This window comes from Montipora foliosa, chromosome 2, assembly GCF_036669935.1.
Source record: "Montipora foliosa isolate CH-2021 chromosome 2, ASM3666993v2, whole genome shotgun sequence".
Lineage (NCBI taxonomy): Eukaryota > Metazoa > Cnidaria > Anthozoa > Scleractinia > Acroporidae > Montipora > Montipora foliosa.
Genome location: NC_090870.1, coordinates 50687022 through 50709330, shown reverse-complemented (window position 1 = coordinate 50709330; position 22309 = coordinate 50687022). Strand labels below are relative to the sequence as shown.

Genomic DNA, 22309 nt, shown 5'->3' with positions numbered 1-22309 from the left:
GCAGTTTATTATGTATGCAAAACACAAGTTTAAAAATCTGAAAGCCCAAAACTCCAGTGCTGCATGTTAATTCAGTCGTATACATGTACAAATGCAGTGCATTCTTAAACTAGTGAGTCTTTAAGGTCATTTCTCCTCGATCCAGCTCTCTCAAGATTTTAAAGTTTCTGTTAGTACTAATCCCAGCGGACCATTAAAAAGGAAAATTTTGGTTAAAATAATCAAGTGCCTTTTTGAAATTAAGACTTAAAACTTGGGTCACGTAGTGTTTAGTTTACATAGTTTTGGATTCCAAAGAGGAAAAAGATTAATTTGAATTTTTGATCATTGTACCACTTTAGCCAAAACTAACATACTTGGGTTTGGGTAATGAGTATCATTTCCCTTACAGCTCCTGTTGAGGAAACTCCAACTTCCCAACCTGAGCGATTCACACCACTTCTGTACGGAACTCAACATCCTATAGTGAGATTTAGTGGAGGAAGACTAATATCTGTCATTGGTGGAAATGAAACTGAGGCACCAAGGTGTACCATTGCTTCTGTGCAGGTGGGATAAATTTTGACATAGAGAGTCTTGTCAAAATGCAACTTCTGAAGTGTTAACTTCTTGAACAGTTCATCCTCAGTAATTTGCTCATTTTTCATCATCAGACTGTGAGCTGAGATCCATTTCATCCCCAGTATTTCAGTATTAAATGGTTAACCATACTGTGTCTGTGAATATGACTGACAATAATGAAGTGTAGATTGCTGCTGTAGTTGGATTTTGCTTTGTGGAATTTGAGTCTCAGCCTTATGACCAAGAGATGATAGCCAAACCTCTAAGGAAACGTTTTCCCCTTTGGTATCTGTAACTTGAAAATTCTTCTGAGTGGTGAGATTGCATCCACAACATTTTCCCCCCTCTAGGCCAGGCTGGGGAATGCTTTTCTATGCAACAAATTTTTGGCTAAATTGTTTGCCAGTTTAACCAGGACTTGTGTAAAATTAAAAATGTACACTTAATGTATTGTCCCAACAGAAAGAGTTAGTTTTTTTTCCCGAGATTCCTGATGTTTGTTGAGGGAAACATCAGGACTCTCAGGAAAACCAATTAAACTAACTAGTTTTCCGAGGGACCAGACATTCAGTGCCTTGTCATACATTTTAGACGTTCCTTTTCACTATCACAGCAAAACATCCTGCACAGGCAACAACTGCAAAATTGTATCCCAGTCGAGATACATTTGAATTTGATCAGGGGCGCGTGACCAAGAATCAACCAAACGCGGTGCTGGTTTTGTTGAGTGAAAGTCTAGGTATATAAAAAAGTTAGTTTTTCCATCTTTCATTGATTTTACAAATTTACTGTACTCTGTTTTGCAGATGATATTTACTGCTGAAGAAATTGAAGTCATCAAGATATTTCCTGGTCCACTGTCAAGGTTCTTAAAATGTTTCTTTTTGTTTCCAATAATATTAAAGTTACCCATCTCAAAAAGGAATTTCAGCAGGTTAGTTTTTGGTGATAGCGGACAACTGAAGTTTATTGCATAGCAGACTAGAGAACCAACAAACTCAACCCATGGCTTTGATTCTGGGAATTATCCAACTCTGCTATACTAGATTGTGTTTTTTGTGAACTGAAATAATTTATTTTGATGGGATTTTACCCATTTCACCGTGAACCATCCCCAATTTAAAGGAAACATAATTTTTGATTGGACGCCGAGATTGTTAACTCATTGAATTCTGAAAAAACCCACCATCAACAAGTAAAATTGTCTGGCATTGGACGCAGTTTAAAGGGGATATAGAGTTTGAGTGCTTAATTGTAGAGATTGTTAACCCATTGACCCCTGAACCATCATCCATCATTGACAAGTAAAATAGTCTGGCATTAGGTCGAATAAAATCTCTGAGTGTCACTCATAGTTAATTTTAAACAAACCAAATTGTGTTCGACTATAATTATATCAAGAGACCCAGATAAAGTTATCACTTGTTTCAGCCGGTTTGGACGTCAATGGGTTAATCTGGGCTCAGTTGTTCAAAAGCAGATTAACTTAATCCAGGATTAGCTTAAACTTTTGTTTCATGTTTTCAACTTTTTGGTGAAATTTTCTTTTGCTGTATTTTTGTTTTTCAAGATTGACTTCTTCTAATGTAACGTTTTGCTGAATAGCAGCGTTGAACAGCATTTGGGAGTAGAGAAATAAACTCCTTGGTTAATTTGTAGTCTGGCATTAGCGTTAATCTGCTTTGGAACCACCGGCCCTGCAGTATACTGTACTATTATTACATTTAATTCCAATTGGTTTGTTCTCTGCCCCTAATTTGAGGAATGTTGCAATGTGTTTTCAACAGCCGGTACTCCAGTAGAACAGAAGTGATAACTTTCTGTGAAAAACGAAGCACAGTTATCAGCTCGTCCGCAGATGGTGTTGTGAAATCTTTGGTTTGGAAGGTCTTAGCAAACTTAGTCAAACACAATGGGGTATGTACCATATGATCTTGTTGTCTAAGTTCAGGATCTGGACAATCCTTATCCTTTATCTTTTTAAGTGCAAAAATCTGGGCGGTATTATTTAAGTTTTATCTGTAACTTTGTCAAGAATACCTTAAAAGTCATGACTTCAGTTCACTGGTAAGGTTATTCCAAGCTGAATTTACAAATCCTTCCAACATATGAAGTAACTGTTAAGGGTTCAGTGCTCGAAATTTAAAAAAAATCCAGGTTGTCCCTGTTTCAAAAGCCAGGCAACTTATCCCGTAAATTTGGTTGCCCTGATAAATGCTTGGTTGCCCATTGGGAAACCCCCTACAATTAAATGAATGCCGTGTTGATATAATCGTATGGCATTGGAGCTTGAGTATCCCATAGTGCACCTGTGTTTTTTTTTTTGTGGAAATCTAGGTTTAAATTTTAGCATTTTCAAAATAGAGTCTTTGATCTCCTATCTGACAATTTTTTGTAAAAGCTACAAAAATATTCAAAACACAGGAAAATGCTCAACTGCAGCAAATTAATTATTGTTAACTTCACACTGCTATCAGACATTGACAACAGAAAACCATCAAGTGAGTTTCTGTTTTTGGCTGGGTTGTCCGTTGTTTTTTCTTTGGGCAACCAACCTTTTCATTTTACCAAAAACTAGTTGCCCGGTAAACTTTCTGGTCGTCTGGGACAACCGGATGACCCCTAATTTCAAGCACTAAGGGTCAACAGGCCTTAAAGGAGTGAAAATTTGTGAATCATTTAATTAATTCCCTTAAATGCTGTTTAAATAAAGTAAATTTATACAGAGTGGTAATCTTTTTTATCAAGTAGGGTAGCAGTCAGTTGTACTTGCCTTCTGTACATGCAGATATATGCCTTTCAGTAACCTGGAATTCTTCTTGCACAGCTTGTATCAGGGTTGCTTTGCCCTACCTACAGTAGTTCATCCACTTGTCAGTGTGACGTACAGGTGCCTTGATGCCTTCATGTAACTTGGACACTCATATGGCTAAGTTGTAGGGTTAGAAAGTCATGGCAGCTTACTTCATGTGGTTTGACAGCAGTCATTGAGTGGAGTTAAATGTTATTTTCTCGTGTTCTTTCAGGCATTTGTTGCTTCTGAACTGGCAGAAATCATAATGGAAAACTGGCGAACCAACAACAGCTCTGCTGAAAATGAGTTCATGACACCTGACAGCCAACCGTCTTCAGAAACTGACCTGTACAAACATATCCAACTTTACAGAGAGATGCTTTTGGCAGGTGCAACAAAGGTATAACTACTAGGATATAGTATTCGAATTTGGGTTGCATTTTCACCTTTTGGGCTAAGCGTCATAGATGGATCAAGTTGTTTGAAAGAGGGTTTTTGCTACAATTTTCTCATCCTCCTCATTTTGCAACAATGATGCAAATACTTTTAACTGGTTATTCAATGTCAGCTTTTAGTGTTCATATCCATGGATTACAGTTGTCTTTCAAGGTACTTAAAATCAAATAAGCAATTTATGTAAACCACCCAGGGAAATTTCTTTATCTGGTCCAGAGCCTTCAAATATAAATGAAACATTTTCTTTCATTGATAAATTATTAATGAGTCGAATGATCTCATTTTCAGGATGCACTCGAATATTGCATGCGAAATGGTCTCTGGGGACATGCGATGATGCTGGCCGCTAAGATGGATAAGAAAGTCCATAATGATGTAATAACCAGGTACAAAGCCTTAACACTATCAAGCCTATCTTGTGACAACCCTTTTTTTCATGATGGCATTAACATGCGTTCTCTTTGCTTTAAGGTTTATGAAAACAATGACAGACTTCGATCCCATTCGCACTGTCTATGATCACCTTTCTGGGAAGCAGCCTGTAGCATTAATGGTAAAATCCTCATGCTTTTTATTATTAATTGTGAAAGATTCCCACATATCACATATAGCCAATGTTCTTTGTTTCAATTCTTAAACCATCTTGTGCATCTTCTGCTTTCTCACTCAGACAACTGATGACTGGCAGCGTAATCTTGCAGCAATGGTTGCAAATCCACCTCGTCAACATCCACAGTGCATCAAGAAGAACATGACCTGCCTTGGGGATACTCTACGTAATGAAATCTTTTCCAATTTTATCGAAGTGTTAAACATGCATGCATAATACTATTATTCTGTTGATTTATTGCAGTGTCTAATGAACAAGTCTGGGAGGCGCATCTTTGCTACCTCTTGGCAGGCGAGCAGTTTGGATATCCGTTAGATGAAGACACCAAGATGAGCATGATAGGAATAAATCACAAGTAATATACTAGATACAACATATTAGAATACAACAGCAGAGGTTTCAGTAGAATTTGAAGTTGTTGGCTGGTTTTAGTAGAATAACCGTTAGTATCAAGAAGGGGGCTGACCAACCCTTTCTGCAGGGGTGTCTGGAGGCGTTCCATTTTTAACAGGCCACTGGCAAATGCCATATATTTCGGAAGTAAAATTGATGTTGACCTTGTCGAAATGACTTTTACAGACCTTCCAACCTTCACAATTTGGTCGCAAGACTCAGGACTCATCTCACCTCAAAATCTTTGCAAATCTCACTATATGGGACCCAAATCTCAAGATTTTTCAGGGGTAAATTTTTGAAACCTCAAGATTTGGGGGTTTTAGATGTTGGAAGGTCTGCTTTTAATCTTAGGTTTGAAAGAGTCTGTCTTTGATTACTTAAATTAGGGGGGAAAAGTAGCTGACTTCTCCTAGTGAAGTAGGTGACATCACTGCAACAGGGATTCCCACAACTGGTTATAACAGCCCTAAGCCTTGTGTGGCATTTTATATGATATGTAATTTTTTTAAACTGGTACTCATACTGTTGCCTATTTGAGAATTTGCTTCATGTTTTCGGCCATCTTTGGAAGGAAACACTTTGAGGGACTTATAACATTGTTTTACATCAGATTATGTGCTTTTCTGGAGATATCTGAGAATCCTAAGATCGATTTTTAAAATTAATTAACTTCCTTTTATACCACAGGGCTACACCAATAACAGGTCGTCACCTTCCTCTGGAAAACCTGCAGATGATGGAGGTATGAGTTAAACAACTATGTCCTTACAATGGAAAGTACAAGATAATAATATTTGTATCCCAACTGTCTTTAATAATTTATTCTGTGATGCGGTAATTTTTTTTTCCTATTTTTTTCTGCCTAGGTGTTTGAATACGCAGTCAGTCTTAGTAATGAGGAACATCATATTCCTGTGCTTCAGGTGCGCCACATGACTGATGGGGAGAGGGAAAAAGATGGCAGTCAGGGGAGACAAGGAAATTGCAGTCCCTGTTGATATTCTTCTGCCTTGTTCTCCATTGCATCTCTTTGAAGTTATTTCTTTCCAGTTTCCTCCTCCCTTGCTTTGAAATTTTGCGTTAGTTGCAACAATCGTTGGGGCTTAATTTGAAATCACTGCTAGAGTTTACGTATTCAGCAGGCATCCAATAATATTGGATGCCTGCAGTGAATATTATTCACTGATAGTAAAGATAAGATCTCTAGTTAAATATTGGTATGTCCAGAAATGCAGGCAATGGCAAGAATGGCAGATTTGGCAAAGTTTAGCCACTATTTTGGCCGAGTTGTCAACTCTTTTAATGAAATTTCATCATAGAGGTGATGATGCAGCAAATTTGATTTGTGGGTTTGATGAAAACGGCAGGTTTGGCAAAGTTTGCAGAGGTGATACAATTTTACCAAGAGGGTGATGATTCAGCCAGTGGGGTGGACTTGGAAGAATTTTGCCAAAATTTGGCATAAGTGAAATATTGATGACTAGACTTAACTATTAGATGTTAATGTGAAGTGCTAGTTTTCTACCCATATAAACCATGTGAGTGTTAGCCCTACTAATGGAAATGAGCCCACACAAGGACAGAGAAAAACTCTGACCAGAGCTTGCCTACATGTATTTTTAAGTGGTGTAAAAAGTTTACAAACCTTCATTCTCCCATTTAATGACTGTTCATCTGCTCGAGTTCTGGGTCTTTTGGTCTGTGAAAAACAAATATTGATTAAGTGACTTTGAAGCGCTTTAATAACTAATTATTGCTTGATTTTTCTTCTTTGAACAGAACTACAAATTTCTTCACCTTCAGAAAATGTTAGAAGCGGGCTTCACAGAGGAGGTTAGTTTCGAACTACTGGTTATTGATTTTGGGTAAACTGTATATTCCTAGTCAGTGCAGTCACTCCTGCAGTTTTTTGGGAATCGTGGAATTACTTATTAGGAGAAACTTACTTTTTAACATACATAGATAATGTGTTACCCAACATGGTACTGTCTTTGCGGTTGTTTATGTTAATCTGACCCTTACTGTTACAATATTTATTTATTATATTTTATGTAATGTCATAGGCATTGCATTATGCAGAGCTCATTGGGCAAACAATTATAAAACATCCGACCAATGCTAACATCCCTCTTGTCAAGAGCACCAAGGAGGTAAGTTGTGTCGTATCCAGACCTCTGCAAATGATTTTCTAACTCACTCAAAGATGTAGGCAAGGGTCAGTGGGTGGGGAAATTTTAACCTCTGTGTCTCCTACTCTGCTTTGTACTGTTATCATAACCCATCCAGCCCTGAAGTAGTCCACCCCCTCCCCCCTCCCCCCCCCCCCCCCCAGTTGACAAGTAAAATCATCGTAACTTTGTGCTAGACAGAGTGACATCTGTAAGTCTCGCTCTCAGGACTAAAAGGGTTAATGACAGAATCGGGAATCGCGGGCAAGCGGTACCATTTTCTGTGGGTTCTGATCTTACCCATCCCACAGTTCTTTAAATCTCCTCCTTTGGCAAAAAGAGCAGGAATGGAGAACAACAGTTTCCATGGTTACTTAACCTACTTAACCTATCCCTTGCCCAAATACAGTTAATGATGATGATGATGGCGACGACAACAAAGATGAAGATAATAGTCTTTTAACATTTAACATTTAAAAATGTTATTGAAAACGTTACATAAAGAAGCGTGCTGTAGTTACATATCTAAAAGGAGATTGTCTGGTAAGAAATTAAAAATATGCAGTGAAACTTCTCCAATTAAAGAAAAATAATGATCTTTTACAGCTATTAAAGCTATGGTTTCTCGTGTAATGTTACAGTTGCTTGGATTATAGCAGGGAATTAATAAATGTTTCTTTGTATCTTCAGATGATTGACAGACTAAATCATGAGAGTGAGGAGGCCATTGAAATGATTGACATGCTTGACAAAGTCCTTCAAGCAAGAAATGTAAGCTGATAAACAGAACATATTACTGCAGTCACCCCCAAAATCAACTTGGATACTGTCCGTATTGTCCCTGAAGTATTTTACTTTTTCAGGGAAGATTTATTTTTCTTTAATAGTCGGATACGTTACATCTTTTGATGTATACAAATGTTGTTACTATACAGATATACATACACACACATTTAGTCGTGACTACTCCCCGAAAAATGATACATACAGTCATACAACAGAGCAGAACAGAAGTTTTTTAAACATCCGAACTGGGAAGAGGCAACCTATTTACACGTGTAGTAGAGAAGTTGAATCAGGGACTGCCAAGATAAAATGTAACCAGTAGCCAGAACCGGTCTTGAACCCTGAATCTCAAGCCTCCACTATTCAGGCAAGAATAAAGTAGAGGCTGGTAAATTTTGCAGCTTGAATCTGGGGAGTGGGAGTCAGGGTGGCTTAGTGGTTATCTATCGGGCCTCCCACCACTGCGAGCCGGGGTTCAATTCTGGCCTCGGCCAGCATGTGGGCTGAGTTTCAGTCGATCTCAACCTGACTCGAGGGGTTCTCTTCGGGTACTCCAGTTTTCCTCCCTCATCAAAATTGACTCACAGCTAATTGACATCTAGCTGTGGTGCTGTGCTCCGACATCAAATATGGACTGTATAGCGGCAGCCAGAGGCGCCTTTGTATGCTTTCAGCCCGATGTCGTGAGCCGCGCCCTTCGCAATTCAGTCCTCGACTGCAAGTAAGGGTGATTAGCACTAGCAATATTTTTATTTATTTATTTATCTCCTGCTTGCTTCTGCATCCAGATAAGGTTTAGTGCTTTGATATCATGCAGACAGTAAAGGGTGGGGGGTGGGGGCATTACAAAACAGCAAAACGAAACACCAAAACATCATGTATGAGCCCACCGTACATTGAATACCAACAAAGGTTGGATTTGAGATTGGACTTAGGATTTGGATTTAGATTAGGAGCAATAACTAGGCCTAAAATGATATTTAATCTCAAGTATGGTGGGGTCATAGATGGTGTTTCGTATTGCTGTTTCGTGGTTTAGTTATGTCTGTAAAGCAGTCAGGTTTGGGTAAATGATCATTTCTCAAGCCTGTCTCTGAGATTTTGGTATCAAGCATCCAGCCCTTGTTGTGATTTTGTCCCAAGAGTCATTAGTTAATTTAGAGGCCTCTCCTCAAAAAACAACATTTGAGTTGATTTGTGTTAATTGTTGATTTCAATTTACAGTGTCCCCAATTAGTGCTTCGGCGCTAGAACGACTAGACACTTAAATAAAGTTCCTTTCCTAAAAGCGAGGCTGGTGTTGACCTTGCTTTGATACAAAACTTATTGCTTTTATTATGTAAATCATGTTGTTGTAATGCTAACGAGTTTCTATTTACATAAGAAAGGCAGTGATGGTTGTATCAAAACAAGGTCTACTCCAGCCTCACTTTCATTTAAAGGCCCAGTAACTGATCACAGAACTGTAAAATGTTCTATTTAAACTCCCTCTGAATTTTTCTGTTTGTCTTAGCAACTTTACCAGTGTTAACCCAAAGCTTTTGTTTTCCTCCCAAGTCTTCCCAGATCAGCTCAGTGACAGAAAGCGAAAGCGAAGCAGAAGAGCCTCTTGCAGAAAGTTCAGCATCATACTTCTCAGGATATGAGCACTCATCAAACACTCCTAAACACCAAGCAGATACAGCAGATGTTCAGTCTCAAGGCTCCATTGTCGAACCACTTGATAGTCTTGCTCAAGTTCAACAGGAAGCTGTGACAGCAGAATCATTGTCGAGCAGTGTTGTGGCAAGCATTGCCAGAGAGTCCTGGTCTGAAGAAACGGAGGCACAGGTTACCCAGCCTGAGCTTCCACCTGTGATGCCTGCACAAGCACCTGAGCCTCCCCAGCCTTCATACTATGCCCCTAGCCCACCTCTAAATCAGCCAAGTTTTGGACCGGTGAAGAGTCAACAGCCAGAAACAGTTGAGGAGCAGCATTTCTATGGAAGCCAGTGGACTGAGCCTGCTCAAGTTGACGAGGCACAGCAAGTTGAGCCCATTCAACCAAGGGGTACAGGAATTTTTTTTTTCTTGTCTGGATCATGATCTGTGTTTTGATAAGGTTAACCATTCTTGCTACATTGTTGTTATTATTTTAGTTTAGTTTTAGTGAGGATGTCATGCTAATGTAAGATTGTCTTTTTTTTATTTTATAGAGCCTGAACCAGTGAAGAAAGAAGAGGAGAAACCAAAAGCGCCAGAAAAGAAAAAGAAGGAATCAAAACGTGGCAGCCCAGTAAGTTCAACTCACCCACTAGAGCTGTTTTCAATTGAGTATTGAAAGTAATTAGCGAATTACTTTGGTTTTGCATAACTTCACTCAGTGATTGGTTCAAAGTTCCCGCGCCACTTCTTCAACCAATCACAAATTAAGCCAAAACCAATCTTGGCTCGCGCGTGCACTTTTTCCGCGCTTTGTGTCGGCTACGTGTAATTACTTCGAGTTTTCATTGGTTTACTGGATTGTCTCAGTCGTTTTTGATTGGTCAAAGTAATTACTTTGGTTTTGGTTTTACGACACTCAATCGAAAAGAGCTCTATCACACTGGACTGGTTTTCATCATCAAAATCTCAAGCACCATACACAAACTCAGATGCACTCTGTTAATTATTATTAGTACCTTTGGCTAGGGAAAAGATTATCCCTTTTTTTTGTTTTCTGGTCACATTGCATATTGAACGTTCATGTATCAAGCCCAAACCCTGGAATGTCTGAAGCCGCCCATAAAACACAAAGGAAAATGACATTTCAAAATACGAATCTGCCTTATTTTATCACTATTTGAACCCGATTTCCAAGAACAAAACGGTGCCTGTAACCCAGAAATGAAACTGACGTGAACAGCGCTTGAGCGAAGACAGGATCTGAAAAATGTATCCGCACACGCTGGTGTTTCCCAGAAAAATATCAAGTTGGTCATTTCATGGTTTAATTTTTTGCGAGGGTGGTAAAGAAATGTGTTAAAATTTAGCTGGTGTTCTGTCTATATGCAAATTTGTGACGTTTTCTTTTCCATTGATGTTAGCATTTCTTAAGTTTCCTTATTCTGTGTCTTTTTAGATTGGTGGCTGGCTGTCTGGGCTTCTTTCCAAAGTCATGCCTCGTGGCCCAAATGAGATGATCCTGCCAGATGACACTAAGAAATCGGTGAGAGAAAAAGAAATAGAAATTACAGAATACACTCATGATCTTTCAATGTGTTAAGAAATAGTATTCATCCGACCAGCTTTAACAGTATTTGGGATGATAACTAATGGCATCCTCTTAATCTTATGCTAGATTTACTGGGATGAAAACCTCAAGAGATGGGTGAACACTGATGAAGATGAGCAGGTTTGTGGCCGATGCTTTTGTTTCCGGTCCATAGAACATTTAGGAAGCATTAGTGGAGAATAGGGTTTGGAAAGGTGGCGTCCTTTTTATGGAGCAAGCGAGGAGGATAGGGGAAATAAGAACCTTCCCTTCTCTACTGTCTCTCACATTTCCTGCAGAGAGCCCCCTAGTAGGCTTTCAGCCTCAAATAGGTCACCATGACAACCAGGCTGGCCACAGCCCACTGCAAGGCACCTGTAAACACAACCCTTGAGTGAATACTGCATCCAAACTTTGGAGCTGGCAAGTTAGCAATGCAAGCTGGGCAAAAACACTTTTAGGAGGCAGTGCAGCCCAGTGGTTAGGGCAGTTGCCTTGAGATGCGGAGATCCCGAATTCAAGACACGTTCTGACCACTCGTTGAGTTTTTATCCAGGTAGTCCGTGGCCCAATTTCCTGGCTGTGCTTGGAAATAGCCAACTTGTTTGCCTCCGGCCAGCTGTGGTTCTTAAAGTTGTTCTTTTCAATGCTGGGAGATATTAGCTGCTATAGCTACTCTAAAAATCCGAGGGTAAATGATGATACTTTCCTTCTATCCTTTCTTCCTTGACAGTGCCCTTGCAAACTTCTTTGGTTTTAACTTTGCGCAGATTTGTAAAACTACATTTAACTTTAATCACATGGTAATATAGTAGATAGACAAGCAGGCACAACACCAATAGATTATGATGTAATGTTGGGACATCAGTGGAACAACGTAACCAGTCAACAGGTAGAACGAAAGAGCAAAAACAAACAAACTGGGAACACAGTTTTCATGGACAGAAATGGATACTGACGAACATGTAGGCAGAGAGAGAAACTGAGAGTTATATATTGATAGTAATATGTTTAGCAGTGATAGACAGGTGTGCAAGTTTGGCGGCCAGAAAAGCTGCATTGTGATGTCCGAACCTAACAAGAAACTTTATTCAACAGGACAAGACTCCTCCACCCCCACCACCGTCAGACATGCAGCTTGGAGCTGGAAGATCCCCCATGATGCCAATTGGTAATGTTGCTTCTGCAGGTATGTATTTGTCTGTGGAGATCAAAATATCGAAATCAGCTTTGCTCCAGTGTTTGGAACAAATTTTTCCATCATAAATCTCTCACTTCATTTACTGGACCCACAATTTACCATCTGTTTCACATTACTTTTGGGAATGCTACATATGTATTGAGCACGTGTGTCACATTTAACGTGTTTCATTGCCTGAACACCTGCTAGTCTACTGTCGCTCACTGGAGGAGCATCTGAACTAGTAATCGAAGGGACAGAGCTTTAAATTTTTTTTCAACTGTGCTCAAACGTTTGTCCAAGCCATCTTGGATTGATACTTCTTAAACTTCTCTGTGCTTTCACAACTCTTACTTTAAACTTATGTTGCATCCAAGGTGCTACGACTCGCGGTCTGGGTGGACCTGTGTCAACACCATTTAGTCCACCATCTGTTCAGGCACCTGGCATTCCTGAGCCAGTTAGGGATGGGGAAATCTCAGCTGCTCCACCCTCGGTTTCCAAATTCTCACGAAAGGCTTATGGTGGAGGGAGACTCGGTAAGTAAAATCACCGGCAACTTTCTGTCATCTTGGTCGAAGCCTGACTGTATTCTCACGATTGGGCTGAGAGAAACATTTCTATCACAGGCGTGGATTCTATGCTTCTTCTAGTGCAACTGCGGGAATAGAAAAAAATGGCGTTTTTGCCTGAAGCCTCCGTAACCTCGTTTCAAGGGTCTTTCTTTGAGGGATGATTGGAAGAGAGACCCTGTGAACGAACAGGAATCTAATAGAAGAGGCATACACGAACCAGTCATTTGGTGACTGTTGCAATGCTGGAGTTCAAAATCATAAGACTTGAAACGATGCCAAAATGTTGTGAGCTGGGAAGGGATGGAAAGGAAGAGAAAAAAGACTCCACCCCATCATTCTTTTTAGAACATTTGTGCGGGTGCATTGTGGCACCATTTTCAAATCAACCTGTAGATTTCTAAGAGTCCTAAGAGCAAGGCACGATTAGCAGCGAAATGTCAAGGGAACCCAACGAGCAAAGTTAGCCAAAAGCCTCTGAGAGACATTTCTAGGCTCCTTGTAATGTTTAAAGATTGTCGAAAGAGATGTTTTAATCACCTACAAGAATTTCATCCGTTCGGATATCGTATATGAAATTGAAGTGTCCGAAAATGTTAGGGAATGTTTATTTCAGAAATTGCTAGCTGGACGTTACTTCTAAAAACGTCCCAGCGAACCATTTGTTCCTCCGAAACTGCTAGATGACCTTTTCAAGTGCCCAAAATTGCAAAAGTATCCTTTCCGAAAACGTAAGGAACTACTTTTCCCTTGTAGTGAATCTTTTAGGTGATGTTATAGTAAAGAAGTCTATAGCTGTTTGCCTGCGTAGAACCAAGAAAAGAAACCTCAGCTGAACACTCAATCTGACTCAATCAGAGCAAAAGTATTTAGTACCTAATTGTTACCCTCTACGTTCCACATTGCAGTGTTTTTAATTACATGCAACGAGATTTTCACACACATTCTTAGTATTTAAAGAACTCACAAGAATCTGACTTTTAGTTTTCAGTTTTTACGAATTTGAAAATGATGAACGAATCATCGAAACGTCATTCAAAATTATTATCACTAATTTTTACTCTCAATTGTTTGTCCAAAACCTCCGTTATTAGAACAGAAATTCTTAGAACAATTTGACTCTCCCGAACACATATTTAACCGAAGATTATCGTTGGGTGCCCCTGAAATGTGGTCACTTCAAGTTACTTTTGTGTCTGCTGTGACTTGCCAAAGTAGCTCTTCCTTCAGTATTTTGGACTGGTACTGACCGTTCTACCTCTAATTTGTTCCTTTTATGTTATAGGTAAGAAATATGTCGATGTTCTGAATCCTTCCGGGCAAACTGCCAATGGACCTGCAATGCTTCCAAACAGCTTCCTTCCAAGCTTTCCCGGCCCAGTTAATGACTTCAATCCTGCTCAGTTGTTCGTGCCAGCTCCGGTTCCTGGTAAGAAATCTGATTTAAAAGTTGTTATCTCTGCAGAAAGACCGAAGCAGACACACATGCGAGGAAGTTTTTCCCAACTTCTTTCTGAAGTCGGGTGGACGGAGTATGCAATGTTACCGGGGCAGGCCTGATCCCCACAAACGTTTTATATGTTCTGTTGCGGGCATAGATGGAAGGGCATAGGTTTACTGTAACAAAGTCGTAGGGTAAGGGGAACCTCTTAGGTTAACTGGTGGGCTGAGGGGTGGGGGGGGGGGGGGAATAACTATTTTCAGAGCATTGTTTGCAATGATCTCCTCGGCATCTTTCAACTTCTGGGCTGAAGGCACAGCAATAAAGGCGTACAGGGTTACATTGTAGGGGGGAAAGGGAGGGTGGGGGAACTCAACTCCTTTCAGACCATCTCAGTTTCGGGGTCGTGACAAAACACAAAATTCTCCGTTTTGGTTGAAGCCGGCCTCAGTTGGCTGGTATGGCATTATCACGGTTGGATTGGCAAAAGCGTGTAATGTGAAGTCCTGCCTTTGTTAATGATATCTGTCTGCAAATGGTTTAACTTTCTAGCCCTTCTCGCAAAAATAACAATGAAGTCTGTAGTACATGCACTCCATTTCCAAGAGAAGAGATTTAGCCCCAGCTGTTGTGGTTTGGACAATAAGGAAATTGTAAAACAGGTTTTCGCTGTAGAACCACACAAATAATGAAAGTTTTAAGCCATATTTGTGTTGTTGTTGTTGTTGTTGTTGTTGTTGTTGTTGTTTTTTTGTTTTTTTTTTGCATAAATGACATTTTTTTGTATGGCTCTACTTGTAGCTGGAGACGCAAGTGACACATTCTCTAGTGCTGAGCCTGTTGTGGCGAATCCTGGGTCGCGACCATCTTCACCGTGAGTTGATTCATTTTTGTGTACAGATGAAATGCATGTTATGTTTTGGCGGCCATGTTGGATAAACAAACAACAAACAACACATCTTTCATTAGCTTCTTTTGTCTGTCATCCAGCATTCGTTCATTTCACTTGATCAAACCTCCTTTAGTTGGGCTCACTATTGAGTTCCTGCCAGGGGTTTTGGGGAACAAGGGAACATGGCTAATTTTAACGCTGGGAAACAGAGATACAATGACAAAATATGTTAGGGAACAAGTGAACATAAACAATTTTAGGAATCAAAAGCTGGGAACAAGTTTGAAAGTAATTTCGGGAACATTGGAACACAAGCACATTTTTAAAGGGAACAAGGATCCTTCCTTGTAGGTCCTCGCTATTGCTGTCCTCGATACTAAAAAAAATAATTAAGGTAATGTTTACAGATTGTTGGGTTCCCTCTGACATATTGGCTTGGTTCATTTAGGAGCGCATTTTTAATTGTTCGCCCGTCAACTCCTGGCTTTAACGATGAAAATTCTCTTATTCTAGTTAATTTATCACTTTTTAGGACTTGCTCAATAACTGTGGCTAACAGCAAGAAGTTACCTGAAATCAACTGCGTTCGTCGAATTTAGGCAAACGGCCAACTGCAACTCGGCTTTCGGTCCTTTTACAAAACCCGAAGCTTCATTGCCTCTTTTTGTTTTACTTAAGCGTTAAATCTTTTTTTCCCCAGACATGAATTCGAAGATGGTAGCGACCAACACTCTCAGGTAAGAATAGGTTTTGTCCTAGTTGTTGTTTATTTTTTTGTTATCCATTTGTTGCCCGCGTGCATTAAGTAGCCAAAGCCCTTGCAAAGGCCACTTGGCTAATCCGTAGCTTAATAAACCGCCAAAGGCACAGGCAAAGTTAATAAAATAATAAAATAGAACATAAACAAAAATCACTATTAACCGATGTTACGCACAGACATACCAATGCAATTCTTTTCATGCGCCATCGGACAATGATATCGTTGTTTTATGATATGTCAAGTTAACCTATAAACCAAATTTTTGGGTCTTCCTAAGAAAAAAACCTTTAAATTGCAGCATTCCCGATCGAGTTCTGTCTCCCTTACTTCAGCTGAAGTTCGTAGCTACATGATGCCACAGGTATTTCACTGCATTCTGTCCAGTTAGCATAGTTCAGGCAGAATCAGTGAAGCCAGATTTGGACAGTTCAGCTTAATTTTTAGAAGGTTGCTTTGGAGGATAGAAACATGTAAAATCGCTTATTTTTTATCGCAATTTTTAACACATTTAATCTTAACCAGTCAGCACGTGACGTTCAAGCTTCCATTTTTAAGCTGGTTACACTTCTTAAACATCATTTCGTTATTTTCTTCAAATATGATTTAGCATGCTAAAGCTGAAAAAAGCTTAACTTTAACCGTCAAACGGTTTTCAATTAACGCCATAATGCATTTTTTAATTGAGTGTCCGAAGTAATTTCGGGCTCTCTCTCTGCTTAAAGGGAAAGTTTCACGTCCCTGCGCGTGGGCAAACTGTCGTGTCTGCCCAATTAAGTCCATTATTATCGAAAGAATCGAAAGCGCTGATGCAGGAAAAGGAAACAATGCCGTAGAAGTGTAATTAGTCATTGGAATTACTTTTGCAATCATTTCCTTTGTGTTATGAACTCGCTGCATGTGAATAGATAACTCGTGCGTTATGACAACTCGTGCGCAGAATAAAATGTTCGACCCGTACAATAAATTCGATGCCAAAATTAGATTTCATATTTTTTGTCTAAACCCGTAGTATCTTCTACCTAATTTGGGGCTTAGTCATTCAGTGTATTTGCTCTAATACTCTCAGTGATTAATGAACATCATGTGGTTCAGTAAGAAACCGTAAAATTTATAACTGCTAGCGCCAAAGCTTGAAAATGCCCAAAACCGTGAAACTGCCCCTTTAATGTGGAGTTTGTCCGCAGAAAATATGGCCTCGCTTATAAGCTAATCAGATGCATAAACTGACCAAACCAATCGTGACTCGCTCGCTCACTCGAATTTTCCTGCGCTCAGAGCCGGCTGCATGTAAACTATGCACTTTGCGTTTTGTTTGGCTCATTTAAATGTCAGCGTGTGTTGTGATTGGTCAAAGTTGTTGCCTGCGTAGCTGACGTTATTTTTGGCGCGAAAGGCAAATTAACGAGCGACAAAGCCGCACAGAGAATGCGGAGAGGCGCTCGTACCCATTCTCCGTGCGGCTTCGCCGCTCGTTAACTTACCTATCGTGCCAACAATACCGCCAGCTACGTAGGCTATCAAAGTTGTTGCCATGGTTTTTTTAATAATAATAATAATAATAATAATAATAATAATAATAATAATAATAATAATAATAACAATAATAATAATAATAATAATAATAGCTTTATTCAAGTCTCAGGGTTATTTAGCCGAGCACGTTTGCTTTATTAATTGGGGAGACTACAAATCAACTGAAATCAGAGCAAGTCAAATCAAACTGGTTTTTGAGGAGAGGGGAAACCGGAGTAACCGGAGAGAAACTTCTCGATGCAGAGAAGAGAACCAACAAACGCAACCCACGTAGACCGAATGCATAAATGGAGGGCAAAAATGTATTCTCTTTGTTTATGTGTTTATTAGATTCACTAGCCTCGCTCTCAAGCAACATTTCTTTTGTATTTTGTACATGCATACGAGGTTAGTGAGTCTAATTCGAACATAAAGAAAAGAATATTTTTTTGGGCGCCTTTTTTGCATTCGGTATATATGACGTCGAATCCGGAAATCGATCCCGGGCCACATTACTGGAAGGCGGGTTCCCTCCCCACTGCACCAGCCCTCCCCACTGCGCCAGCCCTTCCCACTGCACCAGCCCTCCCCACTCAGCCCTCTCCCTGACCCTTTTGGCTTCTTAACTGCAGGCAGTACCTCGGAACTGATGAACACGCGTATTTATCGCTTCTTTTTAATTTGCATGGTTCTTAAAAGTGTTTTTTTTTTCTGTATTGTTTTGTCCCCAGGTTCCAGATGCTCCCCCTCAGAACATGGCTCCTGTCTTTTACGACCCTTCCTCGTTCAACCAAAGCAAGGCCCAGGGTACGCCTCGAAAGTCGCGTTACCCCGGTCCTATTAGAAAGTAAACAATTATTTAAAAAATTTCCCGAGGAATGAATACTTAAATAGTTGCCTCTGAATTGCCTTTGATGAAATTTTGTTGAGATTTGCTGTGAGCCTTAAAATTACGCTGTTTATATCTTTTTAAGGAGAGTCACGGAATCTTCTTTTAGGGGATTTTGTGGATTTTCAAGTTATTTCCAGCAGATGTCAACAAACTTTACTCTGTTCTTTTCTTTCTCTCGTTTTTATTATTCTCTAAGAGGACATGGTTTTCGAAATTCAAACTTTTTCTTTTCTATATGCCTTTCAGCATTTTAAATGAACTTATTTCCCACGTTCTAAGTGGAACTCGTTTTGTAGAGGCAACTTTTAAGTATTTGTTCCTCATTAATAGAATACCTTATGAATTAAGCTGAATTTTATGTGGGGGGAGTATTTAAATAAAATTAAGTAATGAAAAAAATATGCTAAGCGAGAGTGAATGAGTGCATGCTGTGCAATAACTTTAGCCCTCTTGATATCTTCTAAAATTGTCGTCATTTTTATAAGAAAAAAGCCAGATTGTCGAATTCCCTTTCTTCCTTCTTATAAGTAGAGATCAGCCATTGAACCTTGCTTTGTTTTAAGAAAATTCTACAGCCTGCAATATTATCTTGTATTTTGAGCAGAACTATGATGAATTTCCCGCACTATTCTACGCTACTATATTACTTTCAATTCTTTTTTTTTTTTTTTCAACAGTTAATACTACTATATATGCAACAGTTTTTTCTCTTCAAAGTTCTGAAAATTGCTTGCAGCTTTTTGTCTGAACTGAACTTATCTCGATTTTGATTCTAGCCGAGTCCTGGTTAAGAATTTTCTGAAAACCCGAAAATACTCATGCTCTGTTTTTCAGTTATTCCTTTCTGAAAGCCATTTCAGCAAGCAGCTTTTTATTCACTCTGAAACTTGTTGCATTTTAAAATTCTTTTCCGATAGCCACTTTAGTCACATTGCTTGCACTGAGTCTGTGTTTTTGCCAAGTTGTTTACTTGCTTTTCTTTGTTTTTTTTTTTCATCACTCAAGCAGAACTAAGAACTTTTATCTTTTTGTAATTTCCTTTAAATCTGAAAATTGACTGCCGTTTTAAGTTCAAAGAGCACAGTTCGTTTCTAGCTTGCTGCAGGATGACTTGGTTTTTTATCTTTTTTTTTCTGAATTTCTGAAAGCTTTTCCGTTCAAACAGCAGGGTTTTTTTTGTTCAGCTTAATCAGGCCTACTTGCTTCCAAATTTTCACCTTTCGCTCATTCCGATGAGCAAACTTTTTTCAGTTCTCAAATACGTTTCTTCTATCCTGAATTAAGGGTCAGTGGTCTTAAAACATACTTTGAAGTGGAGCCGATCAGACGAGAAACCAACCTGTCACCATGTTGGTTTTTTTCCCTTACGATGGTGTTCGTGGTTGATCCGTCTGGTCGTCCCGCCATTCCCTGTCAGTTCCATCTTGCATTTGGTTGAAGCAGAACCTTTTACACTACCATGCCATCGTGGTCGATCCATCTAATTTCACGAATTTCTTCCGGGGTTTGTATTCCATCTTCGCCAAACCAGGCTGGGTGACTTCTTCTTCTCCGTCCCCCAATTTGGTTGTCGAGCTCCTCAGTGCTCTCAAACCAGATCGCGACTGTTTTGATAGCCATCTCTCGCAGCCAGATCGGGGGACAAAATCTTTCCCTTTTTTTCCAGTTGTCCCAACTGGGTTGCTGAGCTCCTCTGCAGCCAAACCTGTTCGCGACTGGTTTGTCTGCCATCTCTCTCAGTAACCCAGTTGGGCAGCTGATTCTATTCGGGGTGAGGTCTTCCAAGATAGTCACCGAGCCTTTCAGTGCATCATGCCTGTTCGCGACTGGTATGGTTGCCATCTCTCGGTGGCTATTTTGGTGGACAAAATCTTTCTCTTCTTTTCGGTTATTCCAATTTGGGTGCTGAGCTTCCAGTGCATTTGATTCAGATCGCGACTGAGTCTTATGCCGTCTCTCAGTAGCCAAACTGAGTAACCATCTTTTCTTTTCTTAGTCTTCCAGTCCTGGTTTAGTTTAGGTGAAATCAAGCCAAGGGATTTTCTGTGGTAGTCAGGTTGCTATCTCCTGACTCGTGTTGGTTTTGCTCCCCGGAATGGCAATACAGCTCAAAAATCTCATGTCATCTTGAACCACTGGCCCTTTTTTTCAGGATAGAGGACTTTCTATACGTTACATTTTTCTATTTTCTAATTTTTAGTTCTTTGAATTGGGCAATCTAAAATATTCCATTTCGAACACTAAATTCGATTCTGGGTCAGCTTGGTACAAAACCTTAACACTTTCATACCTGTTTTGATAAACTGTTAATCCTTAGATCACTACTCGTTTTTTTACTTGGCCTGCTGCAGTGCTACTGTTTTTTTAAACATCATCTCTATTTCAGAAATAACACTACAACTTATATCCGATTACACTGTTGCTCTCTGTTTCAATCGGATCGCTGAACCCGAACGGAACTTTCGGAGCAAGTCTTTACTAACATCAGGCTGAAGTTAGTTGTGCTAATGTGGAAGCTCTTTCCATCCAGGCCAATCAATCTAATCATCTCACCGAGTTTCTTCCGCGGTTCACATTCCACCTAAACTTCATCAGATATACTGACTCCATCTTTCTGTCCCCACATTGCGCTGCCGAGCTTCTAAGTGCTCTCAAACCAGATCACGACTGTTCTGATAGCATCTGTCGCAGCCATATTGGAGGACAAAACGTCTGCATTTTGCTTATCCGTTTTAAGGTGACTAGTTTACTTCTGTCCTTTATTCCAGACCTTCACAGTTCTCAAATGTGTGTCCTCTATCCAGAGGACATGGTCAGTGGCCTCAGAAAAGCCCATCAGACGAGAAACTGACTCGCTTCCATGTTGGATGGTTTTTCCCGTGTCAGTTCCCCCAACATGGTGGCGTCCTCGGTTGATCCGTCTGGTGATCCTGCGATTGCATGCATCGGGCCCCCATATTGGATGATTTTCCTCTGCCAGTTCTCCCAACTTGGGGGCTTTTGTATCGTGGTCGATCCATCTAGTTTCACAAATTTCGTCCTGGGTTTTGTGTTACATTTACGCCTAACCAGGCTGGGAGACTTCTTCTTCTCCGTCCCCCAATTTGGTTGTCGAGCTTCTCAGTGCTCTCAAACCAGATCGCGACTGTTTTGATAGCCATCTCTCGCAGCCAGATTGGGGGACAAAATCTTTCCCTTTTTCCAGTTGTCCCAACTGGGTTGCTGAGCATCTCTGCAGCCAAACCTGTTCGCGACTGGTTTGTCTGCCATCTCTCTCAGTAACCCAGTTGGGCAGCTGATTCTGTTCGAGGTGAGGTCTTCCAAGATAGTCACCGAGCCTTTCAGTGCATCATGCCTGTTCGCGACTGGTATGGTTGCCATCTCTCGGTGGCTATTTTGGTGGACAAAATCTTTCTCTTCTTTTCGGTTATTCCAATTTGGGTGCTGAGCTTCCAGTGCATTTGATTCAGATCGCGACTGAGTCTTATGCCGTCTCTCAGTAGCCAAACTGAGTAACCATCTTTTCTTTTCTTAGTCTTCCAATCCTGGTTTAGTTTAGGTGCAACCAAGCCCATTGACGTTTTGTGATGAAGTATACGATGCAACACTGGTGTTCGATGTTTCGCATGGAATGGCATTACAGCTCCAAAACTCTTGTCATCTTGAACCACTGTCCATGTCTTTCAGGACCGAGGACTTTCAATCCGTTTCACTTCTTCCATCCTTTTGTATTACAAAAGGAAATACGCTACAAATGAATCAAACTACCTGAAACTTCCTATCTCAAAGACTTAAGTTTCATTGTGAGTCAGCTTATAACAAACTTGCACACCTCTCTCTGATTATGTAACTTTGTTTAGATGAAAAGATAAAAAACTGTGAATCCTCTAACACCGCCTATGGGAGCACTTTTCCTCCATCTATGTTAAGTAACCCTGCAGTTTGTTTTCAACGGCACTGTTGCTCTGAATTCTAATCACTTTAGTTGCGTTCTAACGTGGCTTTCGGAAAAGTCCTCAACTGACTAAACAAGCTTCAAACAACCTAAAATATGAAA

The 22309-nt window shown here is 40.1% G+C and overlaps 1 protein-coding gene across 3 annotated transcripts in view; it reads left to right on the top strand.

Moving 5' to 3' along the window:
- The window catches only part of LOC137993470 (protein transport protein Sec16A-like), a 70070-nt gene that overhangs the window by 47103 nt on the left and 658 nt on the right, over positions 1-22309 (top strand). For all 3 annotated transcript variants that reach the window (XM_068839343.1, XM_068839342.1, XM_068839344.1), the window contains 24 exons: positions 392-549; positions 1368-1426; positions 2349-2478; positions 3588-3755; positions 4100-4197; positions 4283-4364; positions 4482-4587; positions 4665-4776; positions 5505-5559; positions 5684-5740; positions 6597-6650; positions 6881-6967; positions 7676-7756; positions 9329-9821; positions 9967-10046; positions 10872-10958; positions 11091-11144; positions 12102-12192; positions 12561-12722; positions 14041-14184; positions 14998-15070; positions 15789-15825; positions 16147-16209; positions 18092-22309. The exon at positions 18092-22309 is cut by the window's right edge and continues 658 nt beyond it. In XM_068839343.1, coding sequence (XP_068695444.1) covers positions 392-549; positions 1368-1426; positions 2349-2478; positions 3588-3755; positions 4100-4197; positions 4283-4364; positions 4482-4587; positions 4665-4776; positions 5505-5559; positions 5684-5740; positions 6597-6650; positions 6881-6967; positions 7676-7756; positions 9329-9821; positions 9967-10046; positions 10872-10958; positions 11091-11144; positions 12102-12192; positions 12561-12722; positions 14041-14184; positions 14998-15070; positions 15789-15825; positions 16147-16209; positions 18092-18211 — 2651 coding nt within the window. In that variant the 3' untranslated portion in view covers positions 18212-22309. The remainder of the gene's footprint in view (positions 1-391; positions 550-1367; positions 1427-2348; positions 2479-3587; positions 3756-4099; positions 4198-4282; positions 4365-4481; positions 4588-4664; positions 4777-5504; positions 5560-5683; positions 5741-6596; positions 6651-6880; positions 6968-7675; positions 7757-9328; positions 9822-9966; positions 10047-10871; positions 10959-11090; positions 11145-12101; positions 12193-12560; positions 12723-14040; positions 14185-14997; positions 15071-15788; positions 15826-16146; positions 16210-18091) is intronic.